The sequence below is a fragment of the Eleutherodactylus coqui genome, chromosome 8 (assembly GCF_035609145.1).
Source record: "Eleutherodactylus coqui strain aEleCoq1 chromosome 8, aEleCoq1.hap1, whole genome shotgun sequence".
In the NCBI taxonomy this organism is placed as follows: domain Eukaryota; kingdom Metazoa; phylum Chordata; class Amphibia; order Anura; family Eleutherodactylidae; genus Eleutherodactylus; species Eleutherodactylus coqui.
In genome coordinates this window covers 73,280,697-73,308,320 of record NC_089844.1, presented here as the reverse complement: position 1 = coordinate 73,308,320, position 27,624 = coordinate 73,280,697, and the positions used below count along the sequence as shown (strand labels likewise).

The window sequence follows — 27,624 nt, the reverse complement described above, 5'->3', positions numbered from 1 at the left end:
CTTAAAATATTCTTAGATGAAATGCAGGAGATTGGAAAGTACCCAGGAGAGTCCCAGAAGGGATAGTCTGAGAGACCATGATAGGAGAGCGGGTGAAACAGACTAGGAACTACAAAACAGACCAAACACTAAACCAGTGTAAACACACTAATGTCACACCAAAGCACTGAGAAAACATAAATCTTTGAAGTTCACCAGGAGCCTGATACACTACTGAACTCAGTAATATAACAGGCATCCAAGCTGGTTAAAATACCCTATCAACAGTACTGATAGGCTGACTAGTCTCCCCAGTCAAACCATCAAAGCTGGACATGTTGCTCCCTCAGCACCCAGTGCCAAATGAGATGGCACATACACCGACAGGTGCATCATGTGGTCTCCCATTGGTGCTATGATGACACAGCATCCACATCAGACCTGCACCCGCCTCCCGAATCCAATGCTAGCCATGCCATGACAGACGTACAGTGAAACCTCTTTAGGACAATGACTCAAGATTGCATTGAAAAGTCATCTTCTAGGGGGATAGTCTTCTCAAAGAAGATGGCAAATATGCATAATGTTTGATGAAACAAAAAATCTGTCATAGGAAATCTGATCAGGATAAAGGAGCGGCCTTCTCAAACAGCTAATCCTTTGTAGAGGTTTCACTATATTTTGAATCCTCCGATGTGTCAGTAAAAACTTTTGGCATTCTGTGATTTTTGAATAATTTGCCCAGGAAAATTAGGTTTGCAATACTATTTGGGATCTGTATCAAATACGATCTCAACATAATTCAATGTAACCATGTATATTACTACATAAAAAACAAAAACATTGGTGTATGGAGAATTGCAACATGCTCCATGAGATAATCCTAAGGGAGAACTCAGTTTGTGGTACAGAACCTTATACGAACTATGTGGACTTAATATGGTTTCTTATTACTCATCATATTATGGATGAAATGATTTCTACATCATTGTTTAGCATTCATTTGGTTACAATGTCACTTTAATGCATTTCCCACTCTAGAGGATCACAATTCTTATTTACATAGCTACCACCTTCAGTGCAGGAAACAATTCCAGATGTAACTGTTCTCAGGGTGTCCCGCCATCGGTAGCCCCAGTATTAGTCATTCAATTCCACTGCAATATCAACTCAAGGGAAACAAAGCAGTAGACAATGTCCGTTGCAATCAATAGATTGTGCATGTAACACACAGACATGACATTTCCTTGTAGCCTCTTTTCTAATAGGGTATTTAAACATGGGTGCTCCTAACCAGACAACCCAGTTAAGAAAAAACACACACAAAATAAAGATTGAGCAATAGACAGAAATACAGATGCGTCCTTCCTAACTTTTTTCTTGGCTTGACATACCCTGAGTTTTGTGTCGTGAATTTACCAGATTTGGAGGGGGGGGAAAGCACAATTTCGCAATATTCTGTTGGGAGATGTGTATGCTCTATTTGTCTAAAAGTAGCCACCCAGTGGTTGTGATGTGACGTACAGCCTGTCAAGAGTTTTGCTGGCATATAACGTATAACTGGAGTTGTCAACAGAATTTCTGGAAAGTTAAGGGTGGACACATCTGCAAATTTTCAAACTTAATGGGCTCTTACAAAAGGTAAACAGTATAGACATAAGTACTTTGTGCTGTCTGCTTGGTATGTACTAAGAACATACAGTGCCATAAATACCTGATAAGTGGTTTTCCCAAGATGCACAGCAACACGAGGTATAAAAGATGCAATTCGAAAAGTATCCGAGAGTAAGCCCACTATAATGCTATAAAAATTGCCACTGATGTCAAGATCCAAGGAAGGTGCAAAGCTCATCTCACTTCCATTAAATAAAATCTCCACTTTAAATAGAGGCAAAGGTTTAAATGAAGGTTCGGTATTATCAATCAAGTACTGGAGTGAGCACTTTACTGCTTGGTGCAAACCTTCTAAAATCATGCGGTCTATGTACTCCGTATATGTCTTCCATTTATCAGAGTGCAGATCTGCTTGAAGCAACTGCTGATTGCTCTGCAAAAGTAATGCAAACATTAAAGAGTTGTAAAGAATTTTTAAGTAACGTACACAAGGATGAGGCCCCGGGGAAGATTCTCCAGTCAAAGCCTGCCAAGAAGAGGTCTTTAAAAGACAATAGAAATATAGTAATTTAAGATTTCCCTGGCATAATTTTTTTTCAGAGTAACTTCTGTCATATGATTCACGTAGGTGGGCCACAGAGGCCTCTCCTTACCTGGATCATGCAGACTTACAGTTCTCTCCCCTTTTGCGTATAGCATGAGAGCTGTCAATCTGAATGCAGCCGGCAGAGAGAAGCCGGTGTGGTCCGCCTATGTGACTCGGAACTCAGCTCCACGTCAGACTTCATGTACTTGCTGACAGAATCCCTTTAGCATTGGCTCCAGATATTAGTATTTCCCTACCATGTTTAGTAGAAAAATGTATTCTGGAAAATGACATCTAGGAGCTTCCTATGGGAAAATATGACTAAAATAAGAAGTTATGTCCTCAAAACTGTGTCATCCTGCATGCAATCGGCCCAGCCCTATCACATGGTCTAAAAGAGGGTTATGGTGATGTCATCAGAATGTGTTAAAGGTGTGACACAGGCAAAAGACCATTGTCAGATTTCAGAGGAATGAACTCAAATTTTGCAGGACTATCCAGATACTTCACAATAACTCCTCGCGCCCAGACTCTAGCCAATTAAATAAGTAAAAGATCTGGGATTCTTCTTTTATTCCCTTTGAAGCTGTTTTGCTTGTATCCGTGTCCTTTTTATATTATCTTTTTGTAACTTTTTATATGCATTGCTCCTTTTATATTAAAGTTTCAAACTTTAATAAGTTCATTCCTTGTTGCTCTATAAAACTGGTGGTCCCTGATAAAGTGTTAATATTAACAGCTGGAGTGCCGTGACTGATGATGTACGTTGGTATGATATTGAAAGTTAGATATCTGACCTGTCTTATAATAATTGGTTAGTGGTGGCAGTGTGTATTTTGGGAGTGGGTTAGGACTGTGCTGGGTATGTTATTTTTGCTCCATATTGCAAGGAGTGCAGAACTAGGGGAGTGGAAGTAGATCAACCCCTTGCGGTTGTGGCAATGTCACAAGAAAGCCCAGTTCATGACATAAATCAATTGACATACTATTTGATATTTATATGTATTCAGGAAAATTAGGTTGTGAGTCCCTACTTAGAGTAGGGCCTCTGACTGCAATGTATGCATGGTGCTGCATTGTGTGTTAGCATTCTACACATATGTATGTAACAGGAAAGAAACTCTAACAATAAAAGTTTACATCATTTAGGTAAACTAAACATCATACCATCAAAAGTCCTTGAATCTTCTGCCCAATGTCCTCAGCAATAATGTAGTGTTTGGCCATTTTCTCTTTGTCTCTAAGGCCTTGAATGAAATGGTCTCTTCCATATTTATTTGCAATGAAGTAGTTTTCACCCAGTTTATTCATTAAGTTCTGCATCATTTCTACATTCCGCTTAGCTTTTAGAATTCGGCAGTCCAAATTATATACAAGTTTTCTGGCTTCTTCTATGTAATCAACTAAATCTGGTGAGCACCATGTTAGAACTGTAAGAGCTGGCTCTAGCTTCTCATAAATCTGCTTGAGTTCATCGTGTACAAGTTCTCTTTCCACAAGTAAAACTGTCTTTTGAATCCTATTGAACCACTGGGAAATGAGGTCCAGGTTTCCAGTGTGCTATTAGAAAAGCATGTTCAAAAGTGAAAGGGAATGTATTAGACAATTACATATTATTTCAATCAGGTTTTTATTATAAACATTTTTAAAACACTTTTGGTCCAGTTTTTTTATTTTATTTTTTCGCACTGGTCACTAGACTAGTCACAATAGGCTGATAACTAGAGATGAGCGAACACGTTCGGCCCCGCCCCTTTTTCGCCCGAACACCGAACTTTGCGAACACCTCGGTGTTCGGGCGAAAAAGTTCGGGGGCCGCCGTGGCAGCGCGGGGGGGTGCGGCGGGGAGTGGGGGGGAGAGGGAGAGAGAGAGGGCTCCCCCCTGTTCCCCGCTACTGCCGCCCGCGCCGCCGCGCATCTCCCCGCCCCCCGGCGGCACCCGGACACTTACGCGCGAACACTGCAGTGTTCGCTAAAGCCGGTGTCCGGGTGCGGATGTGTCCGTAACGGACACGTTCGCTCATCTCTACTGATAACTCCTGCTTTCTGCAGATCACTTGTTAGTTTTGCTGTGTAATCTGGGACAGATGCACAGTCATCTCCTTATCATTAGGAGGTGGACTAATTAATAGCAGCTATATTGTACTACTGAGGACCTAGATAATGTAGGTTACTGACACTACACACACAAATAAGGCTTTGTATGCAACTTCCTTTTCATTCCCTGGTGTCTAGGGAAGGGGCCTGGTATTCCAACACTTCCTGAAAACTGCAATAATCTATGGTATTTCTCTGTTAATTCCCATTCATTGCAGCTGCCATAAAGCACCTACACCCTGCAGCACTATCTACACTGATACCACAGAGAGAGAATGTATATCAACAATATGGCCAGCGCCACCATTTTTTATTTAACCCCTTCATGACGCTGCCCTTTTTTTTTCCATTTTCGTTTTTTCCTCCCCCCTTTAAAAAAATCATAACTCCTTTATTTATCCATCGACGTCGCTGTTTGAGGGCTTGTTTTTTGTGGGATGAGTTGTAGTTTTCAATGGTGCTATTTAAAGGGGTTGTCCCGCGAAAGCAAGTGGGGTTATACACTTCTGTATGGCCATATTAATGCACTTTGTAATGTACATCGTGCATTAAATATGAGCCATACAGAAGTTATTCACTTACCTGCTCCGTTGCTAGCGTCCTCGTTACCATGGTGCCGTCTAATTTCAGCGTCTAATCGCCCGATTAGACACGCTTGCGCAGTCCGGTCTTCTCCCTGGTGAATGGGGCCGCTCGTGCCGGAGAGCTGGTCCTCGTAGCTCCGCCCCGTCACGTGTGCCGATTCCAGCCAATCAGGAGGCTGGAATCGGCAATGGACCGCACAGAGCCCACGGTGCACCATGGGAGAAGACCCGCGGTGCATCGTGGGTGAAGATCCCGGCGGCCATCTTGCTAAAGTAAGGAAGAAGTCGCCGCAGCGCGGGGATTCGGGTAAGTACTAGACGTTTTGTTTTTTTTAACACATGCATTGGCTTTGTCTCGCGCCGAACGGGGGGCCTATTGAAAAAAAACAAACCCGTTTCGGCGCGGGACAACCCCTTTAATGTACCATATAATGTACTAAAAAACTTTTTTAAAAATTCCAAGTGGAGTAAAATGAAAAAAAAAACGACATTCCACCATCTTTCAGTGCGTCTTGTTTCTACGGCGCACAAACTGCAACAAAAACGACCTGATAACTTTATTCTATGGGTCAGTACGATTGCTACGATGCCAAACTTGTATAGTTTTTTTCTACTATACTACTCTTTTTTCAAAGACATTTAATTTTTAAAAATTATTTTCTGCCGTCATCTTGTGCGCGCAATAACTTTTTAATTTTTCCGTCGACGTAGTTGAGCGAGGGCTCATTTTTTGCGGGATGTCCTGAAGGTTCCGTTAGTACTAATTTGGAACACATCGGACTTTTTGATCACTTTTTATTGTGTTTTTTCTGGGAGACTGGGTGACTGAAAAAGTTCATTTCTCGCGTTCTTTATTTTTTTTTTTTCAGACGACGTTCACCGTGTAGGTTAAATAATGTACTACTTTGATAAAGCGGACTTTTACGGACTCGGCGATACCAGATATGTATTTTTATTTTATTATTTAGTTTTTTTAATTATAGATATGGCAAAAGGGGGGTGATTTAAACTTTTATAACTTTTTTTTTTACAACTAAAAAAACTTTACTGATCTTTTTTTTTACTTACGATGCTTTGATCGCTCCAGAAGTATGACGTAATGCTACAGCATTACGTCATACTGCAATTTCACAGGAAGCCTATCAAGCCACCCAACGGGGATGGCTTGATAGGCAGTTTCTCAAGGCAGCCCTGGGGGCCTTTCAGAAGGCCCTCTCGGCTGCCATGACACCTGCACGGCTCCCCCGATCTCACCGCGGGGGACTTAAATGGGGATTTAAATGCCGCTGTCAGAACTGACAGCAGCATTTAAAGGGTTAATAGCCGCGATCGGCCGAAAGGCCGATCGCGGCTATTGCTCACGGGTGTCAGCTGTCATAAACAGCTGATGCCTGCGCTGTATGAACATACCCCGACGCTCCAGGACGTAAATGTACGTCCTGGAGCGGGAAGGGGTTACATAAACAAATTTTTATTTTAAAAAAGAACAAGGGAAGAAAAGGGTATCATTTCTCCTTAGGGAAAGCCCCTAGGAGGTGAGTGAGGAGACTTTTAAGGCCATGGGAGCTCCTTCAGGATATATATGCAGATAAGGAAGTTGGAACAATACCTCTGCAGTGCCACCTATTGGATGGCAGCATTCCTGCAAGTCAATGCCAGACCCATTAACCCCTTAGGGACCATCCCCTTTTTTTCATTTACATTTTTTCCTCCCAGCTTTTAAAAAATCATAACTCTGTTATTTATCCATCGACGTAGATGTCTGAGGGCTTGCTTTTTGCGGGACGAGTTGTGTTTTTCAATGGTACTATTAAATGTACCACATAATGTACTGAAAAACTTTTAAAAAATTCTTAGTGGAGTGAAATGAGGAAAAAAATAAATTCCACTATCTTTAGGTGCATCTTGTTTCTATGGCGTACACACTGCATTATTATAAATATGGCAAAAGTTTCTTTTTTTAAAAACTTTTATTACTTTTTTTTTGTCCCTAGAGGGAACAAGAACTTGCGATGCTTTGATTGCTCCAGCCATAGCATTATATCATACCTCGTTCCAATAGGCATTCTATCAACTCATGCCTCAGGCATGGCTTGATTGGCATGCTGCTAATACAGACCTGGGGGCTTTTAGAGGGCCCCCGACTGCCATGACACCTGCATTGCTCCCTGCAATCTCATTGCGGGGGGCTGTACGGGCCCCTGAACATAAGTCAGGGTATTTGAATGCCACTTTCAGAATTGTAGCATGTAAGAAACAGCCGGCGCCTGCGTTGCATGGAGGGAGATCACCCTGCAATCTCCCTTTATACAAACCACGAAGGTGCAGGATGTAACCTTACATCCTGTGTCATTAAGGGGTTAAACAATTCTTTATAACAATGATTGGAAATTGACCAAAAGCCAGAAAATCATAAACAGACAGTTGTTTCGAGGATTTTCCCTCTCATCAGTGTGGAGCAGGTTTCTGGGTTGGTAAGTGAGAGGCCTATGACACGGGTCGGGAAGGGTATCATTTAATTAATAAAACTAAAATCCAATATATGAAAATATAGTCCCTTTAACCCCTTGAGTGGCGGGTTTCTTACCACCCTGTCAGACCCACCAGGGCAGGTTTTTTAAATGGGCCAATTATTTAATTTCAACTAATTTTGCAGTCGCGTTCCAAGAGCCATAACTTTTTCATTTTTCCATTGACCCAGCCATATGAGGGCTTGTTTTTTGCGGGACAAGTTGTACGTTTTGATGGCATCATTTTTGGGTATATAAAATGTATTGCATAACTTTTGTAAAAAATTTGTAGAGAGATTGGGGGAAAAAAAAGAGATTCTGCCATTTGATTTTTGGATTTCATTTTTACGGCGTTCAGCATGCAGAATAAATCATGTGATAACATTATTCTCTGAGTCAACACGATTCCGGCGATACCGAGTTTATACCGTTTTTTATGTTTTGCTATTTTTGTACATTTAAAACTTTTTTTTTTCTTAAAGGTTTGCTTTTATGTCGCCACATTCCAAGAGCTGTATTCATTTTTGTTCCATTGCCAGAGCCCTAGAAGGCCTTGCTTTTTGCGGGATGAACTCTGGTCTTCATTTCTCTAATTTTTAGGAACATGTAAAATTTTGATCGCTTTTTTAAAATATTTTTTCTAGTGGCAAGATTAACAAAATAATGTTTTTTATTTTTATTTTTCACTGCATTCTCTGAACAATATAAATAATATATTAAAGTCATTCTACAGGCCAGTACGATTATGCCAATACCAAATTATAATAGTTTTCCTCTTTTTCGTGTCTTTTACACAGTTTAAAAATAAAAAAAAAGTTATAAAAGTTTAAATCACCCTCCTTTTGCCATATCTACAATAGAAAAATCTAAATCATAGAAGAAAAATATGTATTTGCTATCACCGCGTCTATAAAAGTCCGATATATTAAAGTTGTGTATTATTTACCCCACAGGGAGAACGTAGTCTGAAAAAATAAAATAAAGAACGCCAGAAATGCACTTTTTCAGTCACCCTGTCTCCCAGAAATAATGCAATAAAAAGTGATCAAAAAGTCATATGTATTCTGAATTGGTACTAATTAAAGATGAGCAAGCACCAAAATGCTCGGGTGCTCATTACTCGGGACGAAAATTTCGCGATGCTCGAGGGTTCGTTTCGAATAACGTACCCCATTGAAGTCAATGGGCGGCCCGAGCATTTTTGTATATCGCCGATGCTCGCTAAGGTTTCCATTTGTGAAAATCTGGGCAATTCAAGAAAGTGATGGGAACGACACAGCAACGGATAGGGCAGGCGAGGGGCTACATGTTGGGCTGCATCTCAAGTTCCCAGGTCCCACTATTAAGCCACAATAGCAGCAAGAGTGCACCCCCCCCCAACAATTTTTACTTCTGAAAAGCCCTCATTAGCAATGCATACCTTAGCTAAGCACCACACTACCTCCAACAAAGCACAATCACTGCCTGCATGACACTCTGCTGCCACTTCTCCTGGGTTACATGCTGCCCAACCCCCCCCCCCCCCCGCACGACCCAGTGTCCACAGCACACACCAAAGTGTCCCTGCGCAGCCTTCAGCTGCCCTCATGCCACACCACTCTCATGTCTATTTATAAGTGCGTCTGCCATGAGGAGGAACCGCAGGCACACACTGCAGAGGGTTGGCACGGCTAGGCAGCGACCCTCTTTAAAAGGGGCGGGGCGATAGCCCACAATGCTGTACAGAAGCAATGAGAAATCCAATCCTGTGCCACCTCCATCAGGAGCTGCACACGTGGGCATAGCAATGGGGAACCTATGTGCCACACACTATTCATTCTGTCAAGGTGTCTGCATGCCCCAGTCAGACTGCGTTTTTTTTATAAATAGTCACAGGCAGGTACAACTCCGCAATGGGTATTCCGTGTGCACCCACAGCATGGGTGGCTCCCTGGAACCCACCGGCAGTACATAAATATATCCCATTGCATTGCCCATCACAGCTTAGGTAATGTCATGTTTAATGCAGGTGGGCTTCGGCCCACACTGCATGCCCCAGTCAGACTGGGGTTCTTTAGAAGTGGACACATGCAGTTACAACTCCGTGTGGACCGACAGCATGGGTGGGTGCCAGGAAGCCACCGGCGGTACATAAATATATCCCATTGCATTGCCCTGCACAGCTGAGGTAACGTCAGATAAAATACAGGTGGGCTTCGGCCCACACTGCATGTCCCAGTCAGACTGGGGTTCTTTAGAAGTGGACACATGCAGTTACAACTCCGTGTGGACCGACAGCATGGGTGGGTGCCAGGAAGCCACCGGCGGTACATAAATATATCCCATTGCATTGCCCTGCACAGCTGAGGTAACGTCAGATAAAATACAGGTGGGCTTCAGCCCACACTGCATGCCCCAGTCAGACCGGGGTTTTTAATACATAGACACAGGCAGGTACAATTCCCTAATGTGAGGTCCGTGTGGACCGACAGCATGGGTGGCTCCCTGGAACCCACTGGCGGTACAAAAATATATCCCATTGCAGTGCCCTGGACAGCAGAGCTAACGTCTGATTAAATACAGGTGGGCTTCGGCCCAAACTGCATGCCCCAGTCAGGCTCGAGTTTTTTATAAGTATACACAGGCACGTACATCTCCCTAATGGGAAGTCTATGTGGATCGACAGCATGGGTGGGTCCCAGGAAGCCACCAGCGGTACATAAATATATCCCATTGCAGTGCCCAGCACAGCTGATGTAACGTCAGCTTTAATGCAGGTGGGCAAAAAAATAATTGGATTACACTGTAGGCGAGGGCCCAAAAAAATTGGTGTACCAACAGTACTAATGTACTTAAGAAAAATTGCCCATGCCCAACCAAGAGGGCAGGTGAAACCCATTAATCGCTTTGGTTAATGTGGCTTAATTTGTAACTAGGCCTGGAGGCAGCCCAGTTAAAATAAAAATTGGTTCAGGTGCAAGTTTCAACGCTTTAATGAGCATTGAAACGTATAAAAATTGTTTACAAAAATTATATGACTGAGCCTTGTGGGCCTAAGAAAAATTGCCCGTTCGGCGTGATTACGTGAGGTTTCAGGAGGAGGAGCAGGAGGAGGAGGATGAATAGAATACACAGATTGATGAAGTTAAAAGGTCCCCGTTTTTGATGGTGATAGAGAACGATGCTTCCATCCGCGGGTGCAGCCTACGTATTGTTTAGGTATTGCTGCTGTCCGCTGGTGGAGAAGAGAAGTCTGGGGAAATCCAGGCTTTGTTCATCTTGATGAGTGTAAGCCTGTCGGTACTGTCGGTTGACAGGCGGGTACACTTATCTGTGATGATTCCCCTAGCCGCACTAAACACCCTCTCTGACAAGACGCTAGCCGCAGGACAAGCAAGCACCTCCAGGGCATACAGCGCGAGTTTAGGCCACGTGTCCAGCTTCGACACCCAGTAGTTGTAGGGGGCAGAGGCGTCACGGAGGACGGTCGTACGATCGGCTACGTACTCCCTCACCATCCTTTTACAGTGCTCCCGCCGACTCAGCCTTGACTGGGGAGCGGTGACACAGTCTTGCTGGGGAGCCAGAAAGCTGTCAAAGTCCTTAGAGAGTGTTCCCCTGCCTGTGCTGTACATGCTGCCTGATCTCCGCACCTCCCCTGCTACCTGGCCCTCGGAACTGTGCCTTCGGCCACTAGCACTGTCGGATGGGAATTTTACCATCAGTTTGTCCGCCAGGGTCTTGTGGTATAGCATCACTCTCGAACCCCTTTCCTCTTCGGCAATGAGAGTGGAAAGGTTCTCCTTATACCATGGGTCGAGCAGTGTGTACACCCAGTAATCCGTAGTGGCCAGAATGCGTGTAACGCGAGGGTCACGAGAAAGGCATCCTAACATGAAGTCAGCCATGTGTGCCAGGGTACCTGTACGCAACACATGGCTGTCCTCACTAGGAAGATCACTTTCAGGATCCTCCTCCTCCTCCGGCCATACACGCTGAAAGGATGACAGGCAAGCAGCATGGGTACCCTCAGCAGTGGGCCAAGCTGTCTCTTCCCCCTCCTCCTCATCCTCCTCATGCTCCTCCTCCTTAACACGCTGAGATATAGACAGGAGGGTGCTCTGACTATCCAGCGACATACTGTCTTCCCCCGCCTCCGTTTTCGAGCGCAAAGCGTCTGCCTTTATGCTTTGCAGTGAAATTCTCAAGAGGCATAGCAGAGGAATGGTGACGCTAATGATTGCAGCATCGCCGCTCACCATCTGGGTAGACTCCTCAAAGTTTCCAAGGACCTGGCAGATGTCTGCCAACCAGGCCCACTCTTCTGTAAAGAATTGAGGAGGCTGACTCCCACTGCGCCGTCCATGTTGGAGTTGGTATTCCACTATAGCTCTACGCTGCTCATAGAGCCTGGCCAACATGTGGAGCGTAGAGTTCCACCGTGTGGGCACGTCGCACAGCAGTCGGTGCACTGGCAGATTAAACTGATGTTGCAGGGTGGGCAGGGTGGCAGCGTCCGTGTGGGACTTGCGGAAATGTGCGCAGAGCTGGCGCACCTTTCCGAGCAGGTCTGACAAGCGTGGGTAGCTTTTCAGAAAGCGCTGAACCACCAAATTAAAGACATGGGCCAGGCATGGCACGTGCGTGAGGCTGCCGAGCTGCAGAGCCGCCACCAGGTTACGGCCGTTGTCACACACGACCATGCCCGGTTGGAGGCTCAGCGGCGCAAGCCAGCGGTCGGTCTGCTCTGTCAGACCCTGCAGCAGTTCGTGGGCCATGTACCTCTTCTCTCCTAAGCTGAGTAGTTTCAGCACGGCCTGCTGACGCTTGCCCACCGCTGTGCTGCCGTGCCGCGCGACAGCGACTGCTGGCAACGTGCTGCTGCTGACACATCTTGATTGCGAGACAGAGGTTGCGTAGGAGGAGGAGGAGGAGGAGGAGGAGGAGGTTGGTTTAGTGGAGGAAGCATATGCCGCCGCAGATACCACCACCGAGCTGGGGCCCACAATTCTGGGGGTGGGTAGGACGTGAGCGGTCCCAGGCTCTGACTCTGTCCCAGCCTCCACTAAATTCACCCAATGTGCCGTCAGGGAGATATAGTGGCCGTTGTTAAGTGGACCTTGGCAGTAACCGCGTTGGTGAGGGAGTGTACAATGTTGCGGGAGACATGGTCGTGCAGGGCTGGGACGGCACATCGGGAAAAGTAGTGGCGACTGGGAACTGAGTAGTGCGGGGCCGCCGCCGCCATCATACCTTTGAAAGCCTCTGTTTTCACAAGCCTATACGGCAGCATCTCCAGGCTGATAAATTTGGCAATGTGCACGTTTAACGCTTGAGCGTGCGGGTGCGTGGCGGCGTACTTGCGCTTGCGCTCCAACACTTGCGCTAGCGACGGCTGGACGGTGCGCTGAGAGACATTGGTGGATGGGGCCGAGGACAGCGGAGGTGAGGCTGTGGGTGCAGGCCAGGAGACGGTAGTGCCTGTGTCCTGAGAGGGGGGATGGATCTCAGTGGCAGGTTGGGGCACAGGGGGAGAGGCAGCGGTGCAAACCGGAGGCGGTGAACGGCCTTCGTCCCACCTTGTGGGGTGCTTGGCCATCATATGTCTGCGCATGCTGGTGGTGGTGAGGCTGGTGGTGGTGGCTCCCCGGCTGATCTTGGCGCGACAAAGGTTGCACACCACTGTTCGTCGGTCGTCTGCACTCTCAGTGAAAAACTGCCAGACCTTTGAGCACCTCGGCCTCTGCAGGGTGGCATGGCGCGAGGGGGCGCTTTGGGAAACAGTTGGTGGATTATTCGGTCTGGCCCTGCCTCTACCCCTGGCCACAGCACTGCCTGTTCCAACCTGCCCTGCTGCTGCACTTGCCTCCCCCTCTGAAGACCTGTCCTCAGTAGACATAGCAAACCAGGTGGGGGTCAGTCACCTCATCGTCCTGCTGCTCTTCCTCCGAATCCTCTGTGCGCTCCTCCCTCGGACTTACTCCAATTACTACTACCTGAGTGATAGACAACTGTGTCTCATCGTCATCGTCCTCCTCACCCACTGAAAGCTCTTGAGACAGTTGCCGGAAGTCCCCAGCCTCATTCCCCGGACCCCGGGAACTTTCCAAAGGTTGGGCATCGGTCACGACAAACTCCTCCAGTGGGAGAGGATTCGGAACCATTGCTGCCCATTCTGGGCAGGGGCCCGAGAACAGTTCCTGGGAGTCTGCCTGCTCTCCAGAATGTGTCATTGTAATGGAGTGACGAGGCTCGGAGGAAGGAGGAGCAGCAGCCAGAGGATTCAGAGTTGCAGCAGTGGACGGCGCAGAACTCTGGGTGGTCGATAGATTGCTGGATGCACTTTCTGCCATCCACGACAGGACCTGCTCACGCTGCTCATTTTCTAATAAAGGTCTTACACGTGGACCCATTAATTGTGAGATGAATGTGGGGACGCCAGAAACGTGCCTCTCTCCTAATCCCAAAGCAGTCGGCTGCGATACACCTGGATCAGGAGCTCGGCCTGTACCCACACCCTGACTTGGGCCTCCGCCTCCTCGCCCGCGTCCACGTCCTCTAGGCCTACCCCTCAGCATGGTGTATTACCAGTAGTGCAGAAACAGAACGCTGTAATTAAATGTGCCGCTTATTGGCTTGTGGTTGGAGGCTGACTTCACTTACGGAACGCACAGCAGAGCCAGGAAAGAATTTGGGCAAGCCTGCTGTAACACTTAGCTGGCTGCGTATTAATTAGGACTACTACCCCCAGCACAGACGCAGTACACTGAGGACGGTCACAGGCAGCCCAAATAGAAAGTTTTTTCCCAAATTTTTTTGGAAAAGCCCACTGCCTATATAGACAGTATATCTCTTTCACTGTCCCTGCCTCACCACTACTGGCCCTGGACTATGTAAAATTACTGCAGACTGTTTCCCTCTGGACAGGATGACAGCGGTGATGTAACGGCCAACGCAGAGCCAGGAAAGAATTTTGCGCAAGCCTGCTGTAACACTTAGCTGGCTGCGTATTAATCAGGACTACTACCCCCAGCAGAGACGCAGTACACTCAGGACGGTCACAGGCAGCCCAAATAGAATGTTTTTTCCCAAATTTTTTTGGAAAAGCCCACTGCCTATATAGACAGTATATGTCTTTCACCTTTTTCACTGTCCCTGCCTCAGCTGGCCCTATACTATGTAAAATTACTGCAGACTGAGGACGCAATGCTCTGCACGGCCGATATACAAAAAAAAAAAGAAAAATGTGCAACACTGCAAAAAGCAGCCTCAACAGTACTGAACACGGTCAGATGTGGCCCTAAGAAGGACCGTTGGGGTTCTTGAAGCCTAAAATACTCCTAACACTCTCCCTATAGCAACTCCAGCAAGACAGCACTTTCCCTGAACTATGTTAGAATGCATCTGTGCCGAGCCGCGGAAGGGGCCGATTTATATACTCGGGTAACACCTGATCTCGCCAGCCACTCACTGCAGGGGGGTGGTATAGGGCTTGAACGTTGCAGGGGGAAGTTGTAATGCCTTCCCTGTCTTTCTATTGGCCAGAAAAGCACGCTAACGTCTTAGAGAGGAAAGTGAAAGTAACTCGAACATCGCCTCTAGTAACGAGCATCTCGAACACGCTAATACTCGAACGAGTATCAAGCTCGGACGAGTACGTTCACTCATCTCTAGTACTAATGTAAACTACAGGACATCCCGCAAAATATGAGCCCTCGCACAACTACGTCAACGGAAAATTTAAAAAGTTATTGCGCGCTGAAAATGTGGCAGAAAATAATTTTAAAAAATTAAATCTTTGAAAAAAAATATAAGTACTACAGAAAAAAATAACTATACAAGTTTGGTATCGTAGTAATCGTACTGACCTATAGCTATAGAATAAATTTATTCATGATTTATTCTAAATCATGTCATTTTTGTTGCAGTTTGTGCGCCGTAGAAAGAGGACGCACTGAAAGATGGTGGAATGTCATTTTTCTTTCATTTTACTCCAATTAGAATTTTGTAAACGTTTTTCCGTGCATTATATGGTACTTTAAATAGCACCATTGAAAAATACAACTCATTCCGCAAAAAAACAAGTCCTCATGCAGCGACATCGATGAATACATAAAGGAGTTATGATTAGAGATGAGCGAGCATGCTCGGTTAAGGAAATTACTCGAGCAAGCATCGGCATTTTCGAGTAACTGCCTGCTCATCCGAAAAGATTCGGAGGGCGGCTAACCCCCGCAACCCCTCGCTCATCCCTGCGGTCACCCGAATCTTTTCGGACAAGCAGGCAGTTACTCGAAAATGCTGATGCTCGCTCGAGTAATTTCCTTAACCGAGCATGCTTGCTCATCTCTAGTTAAGGGGGGAAAAAAATAAAAAGGGGCCGCGTCATTAAGGGGTCAAATAATGTGCTAACTTCCTTCTCTGGGTCATTAAGACACAGGGATGCCACATGTGTAATTTTGTTTTTACAAAGAAAAGGGGGGAAAAAATGTGTTTTTTATTTTTATCTTTTTAATAATTTTTTAAAAAACTTTTTAAAAAATATTTTGTCCCTTTAAGGGACTTCCACAGAGACCCATCAGGATCCCCTGATCACATGTTGCACAGGAGGGAGTATTGTTGGCTCGCAGCAAAGCGGCTGGAGGAGATTTCACTCCTCTCTCTCCCCGACCCCTCTTCATTCACTTAACACAGTGGCTGGTCAGTACTTAACAGCTGATGTTTACACTGAACAATCAGTGATCAGGATATTATGCAGCTTAAAATTTTGAAGGACGATCTGAATGATGATCGTTTAGTGTAAACAGCAGCCATTCAGAATTGAATGGCCACTGTGTTAAGTGAATGCAGAGAGACAGGGGAGAGTGAGGAGAGAAATCTCCTCGAGCCGTCCCGAACCCTCAGATCTGTATCAGAGAGCCAGTGATACTCGCTCCTGTGCAGCAGCACGGGAGCGAGTACATGCGGGGACGAGTGTCTGGCATTGTTTGCCAGACAGTCGTCCTGTGTAAATGGGGCTTTAGACAATGGAGCAGTTCACTTCTTTACATATTAATTAATATATAGGAAACATTTGTCAACCAAAATCTTTTTTGCCAGTCCCAGTCATGTGATGTGTTTAGCAAATCGCAGAAAAAAAAATAACCCTTTAGGTAGCTATGAGGCATATGAGATTCTTCACAATAAAAACTTCATTATTGCCTTTGCAATGAAGTACAAAATCAGTAAGATATTCAGCATTGCAAAACATATACATTTACTGTACCTCCCTATATGAATCCCAAGTCATGAGCTGTTTTAAGCTCTACCCTTTCTGCAAATACATATAAGCCCCACCTCTTGTGAGTGCCAGTCCCTGAAAAATACAACTGTGGGAAGCTGTGTTGCTATGGTACCTTTTGGAGCTCCTTCCTTTTCAAGTACATATCTTTGGCCATCTCTGGGATGTTTGATATTTTCAGGAACTGGAGATATTTCACCTCTCGAAGAACAGCTACTAGCTAAACATAAAATATAAAAAATAAATACACTGTATGCAGTATATACAAAATAAAATAACTATACACAGTATAAGGCCGGTTTCACATTTGCGTTGGAACTTCCAGTTTGAGGTTCGATCCCATGCAGCGCTTTTCTTTCTGCAAAAAGTTGAACAGCAGAAAGCGAACGGACCCCTTATCGTCAATTCAGTCCATTTGGCACTGTTCAGCTCCATCATAAGATGGGGGGATTCGCATCTTGGCCAGGAGATTCCCCTTTCCTGCTCCCTGAATGGAGCAGGAAACTGGAACCCCTTGAGCATATATGTGAAACCACCCTTAAACGAGCGGAAAATATTTTTTTCAGTTGTTTCACCTATTAACCCTTATAATCAAGATTTTACAATATACTGCTCATTGCTAGAGATATACATTATTCTTAGAGTTCCACTTTACCAATTTGTGATATCAGATCTCTGCCATAGTTTGGCCTTGAGTTCTAAAAATGATAGCTAAATATTTGCTACATTACTAGGTTCATTTGCTTAATTTAGACATTTTAGATATCTAGTCATTCCACAACAGAGGATACAATACTGTGCACCAGTTAACAATGCTGGGCTCAGGAACTTACAGTCTATACTGTGATTGGCTGAAATATCTTATGGAAAATAAGGTATGCATTTTAACACTGAACTTTCCAATTATTGTTTTATTGCTTATACTATCAGTATGCATATTTGTAGTAGGACTAGAATACTACATCTTCCCTAAGGCTAGAGATACATGGGGATATGTATTGCACTACAGCAAATCTCATGAAGGTTGTGCAACAAAAAAGCCTGTGCGACTTGATTTACATTGATTTACCGTATTTTTCGCTCTATAAGACACACTTTTTTCCCCTCCAAAGTTGGGTGAAAAAGTCAGTGCGTCTTATAGAGCGAACGTGCCGAGATCAGACCCGTCCGGAGCTGTAAAGGATCGCAAATCCTTCTCACTGAGCTGCCGGACGTTTGCATACAAAGCCGGCACAGCAGTAGAGCAGAGTGGCTGCACAACAGCTGATTTCTGGTGGCGGGGGAGGAGCAGAGCGGCCCGTACAGCAGCTGATTTCTGGTGGCGGGGCAGGAGCAGGGAGCAGAGTGGCCCGTACAGCAGCTGATTGCTGGGGGCAGGGGAGGAGCAGGGAGTAGAGCAGCCCGTACAACAGCTGATTGCTGTGGGCGGGGGGGAGGAGCAGGAAGCTAATGTACAGATAGGCGGCTCCTGCTATATTGGTGACAGTGTGATAAAGATAGCAGGTCCGCTCCATACCAGCACCCATACAACAGCTGATTAGTGAGAGGGAGCTGCTGCTCCCCCCTGCCTCAGCAGTCAGCTTTATGTACAGACACTCTCACATCTGCCAGCTACATAGGAGAGGGAGAGGCAGAGGGAGAAAGAGCTGCCTGTATTGTGTATATATTTGTGCCTAGTTATGCATAACCATAATGATACATGCCATGCAGGGTTCCTGGAAAGTTGGGTGACAACTAATGGATCCTGAATGCCAACTGCAGAGTTATGCAAGCATGCATACCACATGCATTGCCATAACTATTCAACGTGGGATTCAGGGCTCCTGGAAAGCTGGATGACAAGTAATGAGATCACCATTACATTTATACTCCGCTTTCCTGGATCCCGAATGACAGGTTGACCTAGTGGTATATACTTAATTCCAAGACAGTACTACTGCTGTTTATTTCTCCTGTAATACCTCACTGCCTGGTCTGGGGAGTTCAAAATATATTTCTCCTATTTTCCTCCTGTAAAACCCAGGTGCGTCTTATCATCCGATGCATCTTATAAAGCGAAAAATACGGTACATGTCGTCAATGGTGAAAAAACAACTGCAAAAAATGGCCAAATTAAAATAAAAAATTGACAATGAGGTCATAAAATGTGTGCGAGACTTCATCTTCCTTGGCTCAAAAATTGACCAGGCTGGAGAATCTATGCCAGAGATAAAACGTAGGAGGATAGCATTGGGGTGAAGCCATGTATGGATGTGAAAGCTGGACTGCGAAAAGAGCTGATAGGATTGATGCATTTGAGCTGTGGTGCTGGCAAAAGCTGCTGCGTATGCCCTGGATGGCGAGAGTAACAAACTTTCAAGACGTCCTGAATCGTATAAGACCCGATACATCACTGGAAGGCAAGATGATCGGACTCAGACTCACGTGTTTTGGCCATATAATGTGAGCAGAGTCGCTAGAAAAATCTAAAATGCTTGGACAGATCAGCGGCAAAAGAAGACCCATCCGCCAAAGAACACAATGGCTGATACTGGCAGAGCTGATCCTGGCATGGATATCACACAACTGAAAGAAGTCATGCAGAACCGAAAAACATGGAGGGAGCTCGCCTTTAGGTCTCATGTCCATGGGGAAAATCAGGCCCGCTACGGATTCTCCATAGAGAATCCATAGCGGGTCCCTCCTTCCCCGTGGAGATAAGCGCTTAAAATAAGAATTAACTGACCCGCAGCGGACTGAGCAGATCTTCTCTTCTTCACGGCCGGATCTTCTTTCTTCGGCCGGCGGATGTGCTCGGCACGCCGGCTGCGTGCCATGCGCATGTGCCGGACACATCCGCCCGGCCGAAGAAAGAAGATCCGTCCGTGAAGAAGAGAAGAACTGCCTGGTCCGCTGCGGGTAAGTTATTCTTATTTTAGGTCTCCTGCGGATCCGGATGGCTTCCATAGGCTTCAAAAGAAGCGTGTCCATTTTTTTTCATGCTCCATTTTTTTTTTCCTTTTATTGACCATCCGCGGGTATTTATCTACCCGCGGGTGGTCAATGCATCCCTATGGGATGCGGATCCGCATGCGGGTGATCCACTGCGGATTTTAAATCCTATTTTACCCGTGGACATGAGGCCTTAGGGTTGCTGGGGGTCGTGAGCGACTAAACGGCCAACAACAACGGTGAAAAAGTCACATGTGACCAAACTCCAACCAAAATGTATTTTTTGTGACTGTGGTGTCGCAGTCATGTTAGGTTGCTACAAGACGCTATTGACAATTATTGGATGCAATGTCGTAGTGCAATACTGCAATCTTTATGTCGCCGTCTATCACTAGCCTTACTCTATATCAATTCCTTATAGTTCAACCTCATTGAATATTTATTTTATTGGCCAAAAGTAAATATTGAAACCCAATCAATAAGTGACCTATAAAGAATGGCAAGTACTATGCTTTAATTCTACTGCAATATATTCTAAAAATGTCAAGTAAGGAAGATACCATTGGGTTGAAATTAGTTTCATAAAGTCCATCTTCTCCACACTTTAATATAGGTTGACCCAAATGTGATTCACAGAGGTCACACAGATTTTCCGACCAGTTGCTGAATGTTTCCTGATCGTGAGCATCTAAAAGTTCCATGAATCTATCATATTTTTCAAAAATTCTCGTTGCTTCATGATTTTGCAGAGCCCTGTATAGTGAATAAACACATAATTACAATTTGCAGAGCCCTGTATAGTGTATAAATACATTTTTATGTTCTTCCCTGTATAGTGAATATTAAAGGCTATGGTCATGTTCGGGGCACATTCACTTAAATGCATATATTTTGGGGCTGACAATCATTTTTGCAATAGGCTGTAATTAAAAATGTTGCTGTTTGTCTTCTGCAGTTTCTATATATCAATTGTATATAGACACTGCAGTCTAAGGACCCTTTTACACAAGACAATATAATTGTTTCTGTGCTTGCAAACAGGAGCGAGGATCACTCAGAGAATAGAGGTTTCTATATACAGTGATATATAGAAGCTGCAGAATGGTGGAAAATGTTTAATTAAATTCTATTGCAAAAATGATTATAAGCCCAAAATATATTAATTTAAGTGAAAGAAAGTCCTCTAAAGGTGTCCACAGCCTTTAACCATTATATAAGGAAATCCCATAGTTTATTAGAACTATCAAAATCATATCATATTGCGATATAGAAACATTCCATGATACCTTTAGATGGAGCAAACTAGGATGTTCTTCGTGTCCTAGAGTATTTTTTGAATTACAAATACGAGGGGCCAAATAGTACGGATGTAGTAGAGAGCTTATCAAGAAAGTTGAGCAGAATGAACTAAGTTTTCAAGATAGAGCCAGGTTAGTGAGGAGCATGCAGCACTATCGGAGGTCCAGCTACAATATCTTTGTCAGGGTCTGTTTACACCTATTGAGGTATCAGTAGTTCTTTATCAAACTGAAAAGCATTTACAGCTGGCAATGATGGCCTCCTGTCCCTCCCATCCTGCACTCTATGAACACCATTGGCCATAGGCATACTTACCAACATACAAATCCTCAAAATCAGGACAGTTAGAAGAATCCTAAAAGCACATTTTTGGGAAAATTTGCATAACTCTGCACCTTTGCAGTCTGGCTTGTAAGATTGTACTATCAAAATTGGGACTGTTTGCACATTAGCACAGTCTGCGCTGAACCTAGAACATGAGCCCTTCCACTCTATTCAATGTCTTAGGAGCCAATGGAAAGAGCAGAATATTGTACTAGGCCCAAGTACTGCTCCATTCAAACTTGTCATTATAACCCCTATTCATGGGTGTCCCAGGCAGTGGGATCATCAGCGATCAGACATTTATCACCTATCTTGTCAGCAGGTGATACCTGACCATTGTGGCCCAAATCTCTTACATAAATGTGATTAACCTTTGAGCCTTATAAACTATGTAATGGGGAGGCCTCAAAGTTGAGTGGACAGGGAGGTCCAGGGAGCTGGTTTTTTATACTCCGTTCCAGCACTGTGCCCCTGAAAAACTCTTTTCACAAGGCTGTGTGTATGCACTCTCTAATAGAGATGAATAGAAGAGTGCGCTCACACCGCCTCATGAAAAGAGCTGTGTGTGAGTGCTGATTTATTGGAGGCACGACGCTGGAACGTAGGACCTGGTAAGTATAAAAACAACTCCCTGGACCCCCTGTCCAATCATCTTTGAACTCCATAACACAGTTGATCAAGTCGCAATCATGTCAGCCTCCAAGGAAGGATAGGAACAGGCATGGCCACTGGCAGCCAAGCCAGGATTAGGGGTACTGGTGACTTGGGCTGCAGGGCAGCAAATAACTACAAGCTGGTCTGTCGGGTAGTGGTCACAAAAACAAGAAGAAGCCGGTGGTACTAGTTAGCAGCAAGTGCAACCATCTCACCACCGGCTCTGGCGTGCTCAGCCCCAGCGGAGGACTGTAGCCGCCAACTGCAGCCAGAAGAGAAGAGAGTTAGGGCAAGTGTGTGTGTGCAACAGGAGTCAGGTGGGGATATTTTTTGACTGCAAGAGCCCCTGCCAAGAATACTATCTAATGTCTTCTAACTGCAAGTATGGCCTGCCACAGGCTGCTGCTGGGTGATTTGCTGTTTTTTTAATATGGTGGTCAGTTTGTACAGCTATGGGCTCCATGGCAGCCCCAAGTCTTGGGGTAGCTGTCATACTGACCACATTATAACGTGCCACTGGATGTCAAAAATACAAAAAGAAATCCGTATAAACCAATTCACACGTTAAATTGGCTTTTAGAAGTCACAAATTCTGTATGTCATTTCTACAGTACAATCGCCTTACTCATGATTAATGTGTTTGAATGAAGATCTGTGTTTCATTAATCTCTCCCGCAATTCATAACACCATTTTAGATTTCCAGAGGTGGGCGGCATGTTTTTAAGAAGCACGATATGTCCATTTTCCCTCTGGAAAAAAAAATTAATAATATAAAATCATTGAATAATATGTAATAAGTTACAAGTAAACAAGCATAGTAACGTAAAATAAACTGTAATATATTGCATTATAACTTAATCCTACCGAAATCTAGATATCTGGAAATGTCTAGATAATATCTCACGCTAACAACATAGTGAATGTAGGGTTTTCTTTTGAGCAAATATTGGTAGTCAAGGAAAGAAATCTACAGGCAGCCTTGGTCCCTCTGTGCCACGGATCAGAAGCACCTAAATCAACTTAAAAGTGAGGATTACTGTTGAGCGAACTAAAACAGTCTAAGGCCTTGGTCAGACGGGCGTTTTTTCGCACGACTTGCGCATGCGATCACCGATTTTATAGAACCTTTGCTTTGCAATGGTATCGGACACATGAGCGCTTTTTATGCGCTTGTCTGATTAATTATAGAACAGAAATCGCAGATCGCACGTATCTGCGATCCCTGGTCTTCTCTATATGCGCCCAATGGGGGCGGCGGCAGCAGCGCCGACCCCATTGAGAACATATACAACACAAATCATTCTCCTCTGCCACAGCTGTAACAGCTGTCGCAGAGAAGAATGATGTTTGCCCATTGAATTCAATGGAGCCGGTAATACAGCCGGCTCCATTGAAAGCAATGGGCTGCCGGCGATCGCAGGATGAATTTTCGGGAAGGGCTTAAAAATATAAGCCCTTCCCTGAAAATCATCCAAAAATGTGTAAAAAGTAAAAAAAAAAATACTCACCTTGTCCCCGCAGACGGAATTCAGCCGCGGCCGGTCGGCAGTTCTCCTGAACTGCTCTGAGTAGTATTCAGCAGCCGGGGATTTGAAATCCCCGCCTGCTGAATGGGCTGCCTCTGATTGGTCACAGCCCTCTCCAATCAGAGGCAGCTCTCACTCACCCATTCATGAATTCATGAATGGGTGAGTGAGTGCTGCCTCTGATTGGCTCAGCGCAGGGACCAATCAGGGGCAGCTCTCAGCTGTCATTCAATAGCTGAGAGCTGCCCCTGATTGGTCCCTGCGCTGAGCCAATCAGAGGAAGCACTCACTCACCCATTCATGAATTCATGAATGGGTGAGTGAGAGCTGCCTCTGATTGGCTCAGCGCAGGGACCAATCAGGGGCAGCCCATTTGGCAGGCGGGGATTTTAAATCCCCGCCTGCTGAATACTACTCAGAACAGTTCAGGAAAACTGCTGGCCACGGCTGAACTCCGTCTGCGGGGACAAGGTGAGTATATTTTTTTTTTTTTACTTTTTACACATTTTTGGATGATTTTCAGGGAAGGGCTTATATTTTTAAGCCCTTCCCGAAAATTCATCCTGAGATCGCCCGCAGCCCATTGCTTTCAATGGAGCCGGCTGTATTGCCAGCTCCATTGAATTCAATGCGCTGAACAGCGCTCCACTGCTCCGGCCCATTTCAAAGGAAACGCGGCTAGGAGCAGATTTTTTGGGCAATTTTTCGGCCCCGGTCACGCAATTTGCGGATGCGCATCCGTCATGCGATCCGCAAATCGCGGCAAAAAACGCCCGTGTGACCGAGGCCTAACACTGTTTTGGGTCAAACTTTGCTAAAAGTTAGATTTGGTGTGAACCCAAGCCTCAGGTGGTTTGTCTCGGCCGAACCCAGTAAAAGGGCGTTTCTTCTGTTATGTACCAGTTTTCTAATTTCGACCAAACCAACATTTTTGCCCAAATTTGAAGAACTGGCTGAATCAAACTTTTGAAAAGTTTTCTCATCACTAGTCAGGACCATGCCAATAGCATCCTAGTTCTCACCTTCTTGGGCTCCTGTGAGTGTAGCACAGGAAAAAGACTGGGATATTGGGAAAATATGACAATCCACTTCTGGTAATATGGTAAACTTTTAATTGTATATTATTGAATTTACTTCAGTTCCTTAACCAGTAATTGTTAGGTGATGACTTCACATAGAGACTGCTGCATGGCCATTGCATATCTGAGGTTCACAAATAAATTAAGTGTGAATTGACTGTTAATTCTAATGGCTGCGTGTTTTTAGGCAAACCATAACAGTCAACAGTTTGTTAACATGTAATTGATTTACGAGCCACATAGATCTAGAGCTTTTAGCTGCATCCATACCGCACGTCCAACACACACTGGCGGACCAACCTGCTGCTGCGTGGGACCACACCTTTACAAGAGGGAGCCATATCAGTAGTAATAGAGAACCGGTGCAGGGAAATCTAATTAACCATACCTGCTCTCTTCAATAATGTCAGCAAAATGCAAGTGTTTCTATAACTCCCTTGAATTTGAAAGGGGGATCAACTCAATTTATTCTCCATTTGGAAATAGCAGCCACTGGTCACCTTGTTTGGCAAAATGGGGTCAGGAGACCCCAGATCTCCAGGTAATTGGGAACTTCAAAAGTGTATATCCTGTGAAACTTACATGAATGTCTAAGATGCAAAACCCCCTTATGGTGGTTTCACATATAGTGTTTTCCATGTCAATTTTCCCAATGTTTTTCTTGCATTTTTGTGGGGGGGGGGGGGGAAATTAGCAGCCAGATGTTAGCTAATAGTCGATAGAAAACATGAAACACGCTATGCACATTTTTTTCCTCATGTCTATTGCATTTTGTGTATCCATGATGTTTTTTCAAAACGTAGCATGCTGTAGGTGTGTCCTTTTTTCAGGTGTTTTCCCATAGACTTCTTTATAGGGGCAAAATAGGCATTAAAAATGACATGTCTGTATAAAAAAAATCTTGTAAAAACACTATTAGTTTCATGCTTTTTTTAAGGCCGGTGTCACATCTACGTTGGAACCTCCAATCAGAGGTCTTATTGCAGATCCAGCTAAAAATACCGGAAGAAAAAAAACTTTATGCAGAACATTTTCTTCTGTCCGGAAGCCGGATGGAAAGCATTATAGCCAATAATAGTCCTTCGATATTGTTCGGTTCCGTCCTGAGATAAAGCCGTTCGGCCATGGGGATTTCCCTTTCTTGCCCCCCTATCCCCCAAGCGGATTAGAAAAGCGGAATCCCGAGTGTAGGTGTGAAACTACCTTTAAAGGGGTTATGTCGCACCGAAACGTTTTGTTTTTTTTCCATAGGCCCCCCGTTCGGCGCAGGACAACCCCAAAGGATGTGTTAAAAAAAAAAAAAAATTATTACTTACCCGAATCCCTGCTCTGCGACATCTTCCTTCTTCTTCCTTCACCAAGATGGCCGCAGGGATCTTCGCCCACGATGCACTGCGGGTCTTCTCCCATGGTGCACCGTGGGCTCTGTGCGGTCCATTGCCGATTCCAGCCTCCTGATTGGCTGGAATCGGCACACGTGACGGGGCGGAGCTACGAGGACCAGCTCTCCGGCACGAGCGGCCCCATTCACCAGGAAGAAGACCGCACAGCGCAAGCGCGTCTAAAAAAGCAAGAAGCCAGCGAAATTAGACGGAGCCATGGAGACGGGGACGCTAGCAACGGAGCAGGTAAATGAATAACTTCTGTATGGCTCATAATTAATGCACAATGTACATTACAAAGTGCATTAATATGGCCATACAGAAGTGTATAACCCCACTTGCTGCCGCGAGACAACCCCTTTAAGTGTTCTTTGGAAAGCATTTTTTATACATGTGTTTTTTCCATATATTTTCTTTTCATATAGAAGGATCCATGGGAAAATGCATGAAAAGAAACCTCCAATCCTAGAGAATGCTGCGTTCTAGAAAAAACGCCATTGACTCACAAAACACAATACAAGAGAGCAAAAGCAGAACAAAAAATGTGTGTTTCATATTATCTCTTGACCTAATGCTAGAATCTGACTGCGGTTTTCTATATGGCAAAAACCGCCAATAAAAACTCCAGAAAAAACGTTGAAAGATGAATATTCCAGTATTACAATGTCTGTTTGTCATGTTCTACAAAAGATTATATAAGCCAAGAACATTTGTATGAAGACTGTCAAACTTACTTGTTCCTTTTGACTGAGATATATTTTCTTGCAATCATTGATTTCCATTTCAAACATTGTGAGCAGTTTAGCATAACTTGGGCAAAACAGAGAATTTATCACTGGTCTCTCTAGTAAGGCGCCAAATAGCTGCAAAACCTGAAACACAGCAAGATTCGGGCTGTATTATCATGCAAATATTACATTTATACATGACATATAAATCACGTTTGTCACTGCAGCTTTTCAACTGTCATTTTCTTAAAGGAGATGTCTCGAGGCAGCAGTGAAATATTTTTTTTGCCCAGTCCCCCTTCTTCAGCATACATTACTAAGTACCAATGTAAATGGCTTTTAAAGCCGGTTCCTACTTACAGTTCTGGCGTTTCATGAACTTATAAAAAGTTTCCCAAAGATGGCCGCTGCTTCTTCTCCCTGCGCTTGCTTCAGCCCGACGTGCTCGCTCCCGAGACGCCGGTCACGCTTCGTATTAGCAGGGAGCTGTCCAGTGCTGATCCTTTCCCCCCTGCACAAGGGAATCCAGGCTTCATTATAGCGGGGAGCTGTCCAGTGCTGAATTCTCAGCAGAAGGTACTGTAATGCCTCCCTGCAATTCACTTGCCACTGTTTTAGATGAAATAGTTTTTTCACCTAAATATATATGTGTGTGTATATATGCGTGTACACATTTTATATATATATATATATATATCTATATATATAGATAGATATATATAGTATACATGTGTATGAGTATACGCATACGCGTATTCGTGAGTGTATATACACACACACATATATATATATATATATACACACACATACCCACACGTGTTTTTTTATATGCGTGTGTATATATGTGTATGTGTATATATATATATATATATATATATATATATATATATAATGTGTGTGTGTATATATGCGTGTACACATCTTTTATATATATATCTCTATATATCTATATATAGATATATAGAGAGACATATATATAGTATACGTGTGTACGAGTATACGCATACGCGTATTCGTGAGTGTATATATACACACACATTATATATATGTGTGTGTCTGTCTGTGTATATA

The 27,624-nt window shown here is 44.5% G+C and overlaps 1 protein-coding gene across 1 annotated transcript in view; it reads right to left on the bottom strand.

The window, feature by feature from the left end:
• LOC136577882 (dynein axonemal heavy chain 11-like) overlaps positions 1-27,624 on the bottom strand; it is a 386,682-nt gene that overhangs the window by 335,297 nt on the left and 23,761 nt on the right. Inside the window, exons 3-8 of the mRNA XM_066577801.1 lie at positions 26,560-26,697; positions 22,463-22,587; positions 20,121-20,313; positions 16,745-16,849; positions 3,347-3,739; positions 1,694-2,026 (exon numbers count right to left, since the gene is read on the bottom strand). Of these exons, the coding sequence (XP_066433898.1) occupies positions 1,694-2,026; positions 3,347-3,739; positions 16,745-16,849; positions 20,121-20,313; positions 22,463-22,587; positions 26,560-26,697 (1,287 nt within the window). The remainder of the gene's footprint in view (positions 1-1,693; positions 2,027-3,346; positions 3,740-16,744; positions 16,850-20,120; positions 20,314-22,462; positions 22,588-26,559; positions 26,698-27,624) is intronic.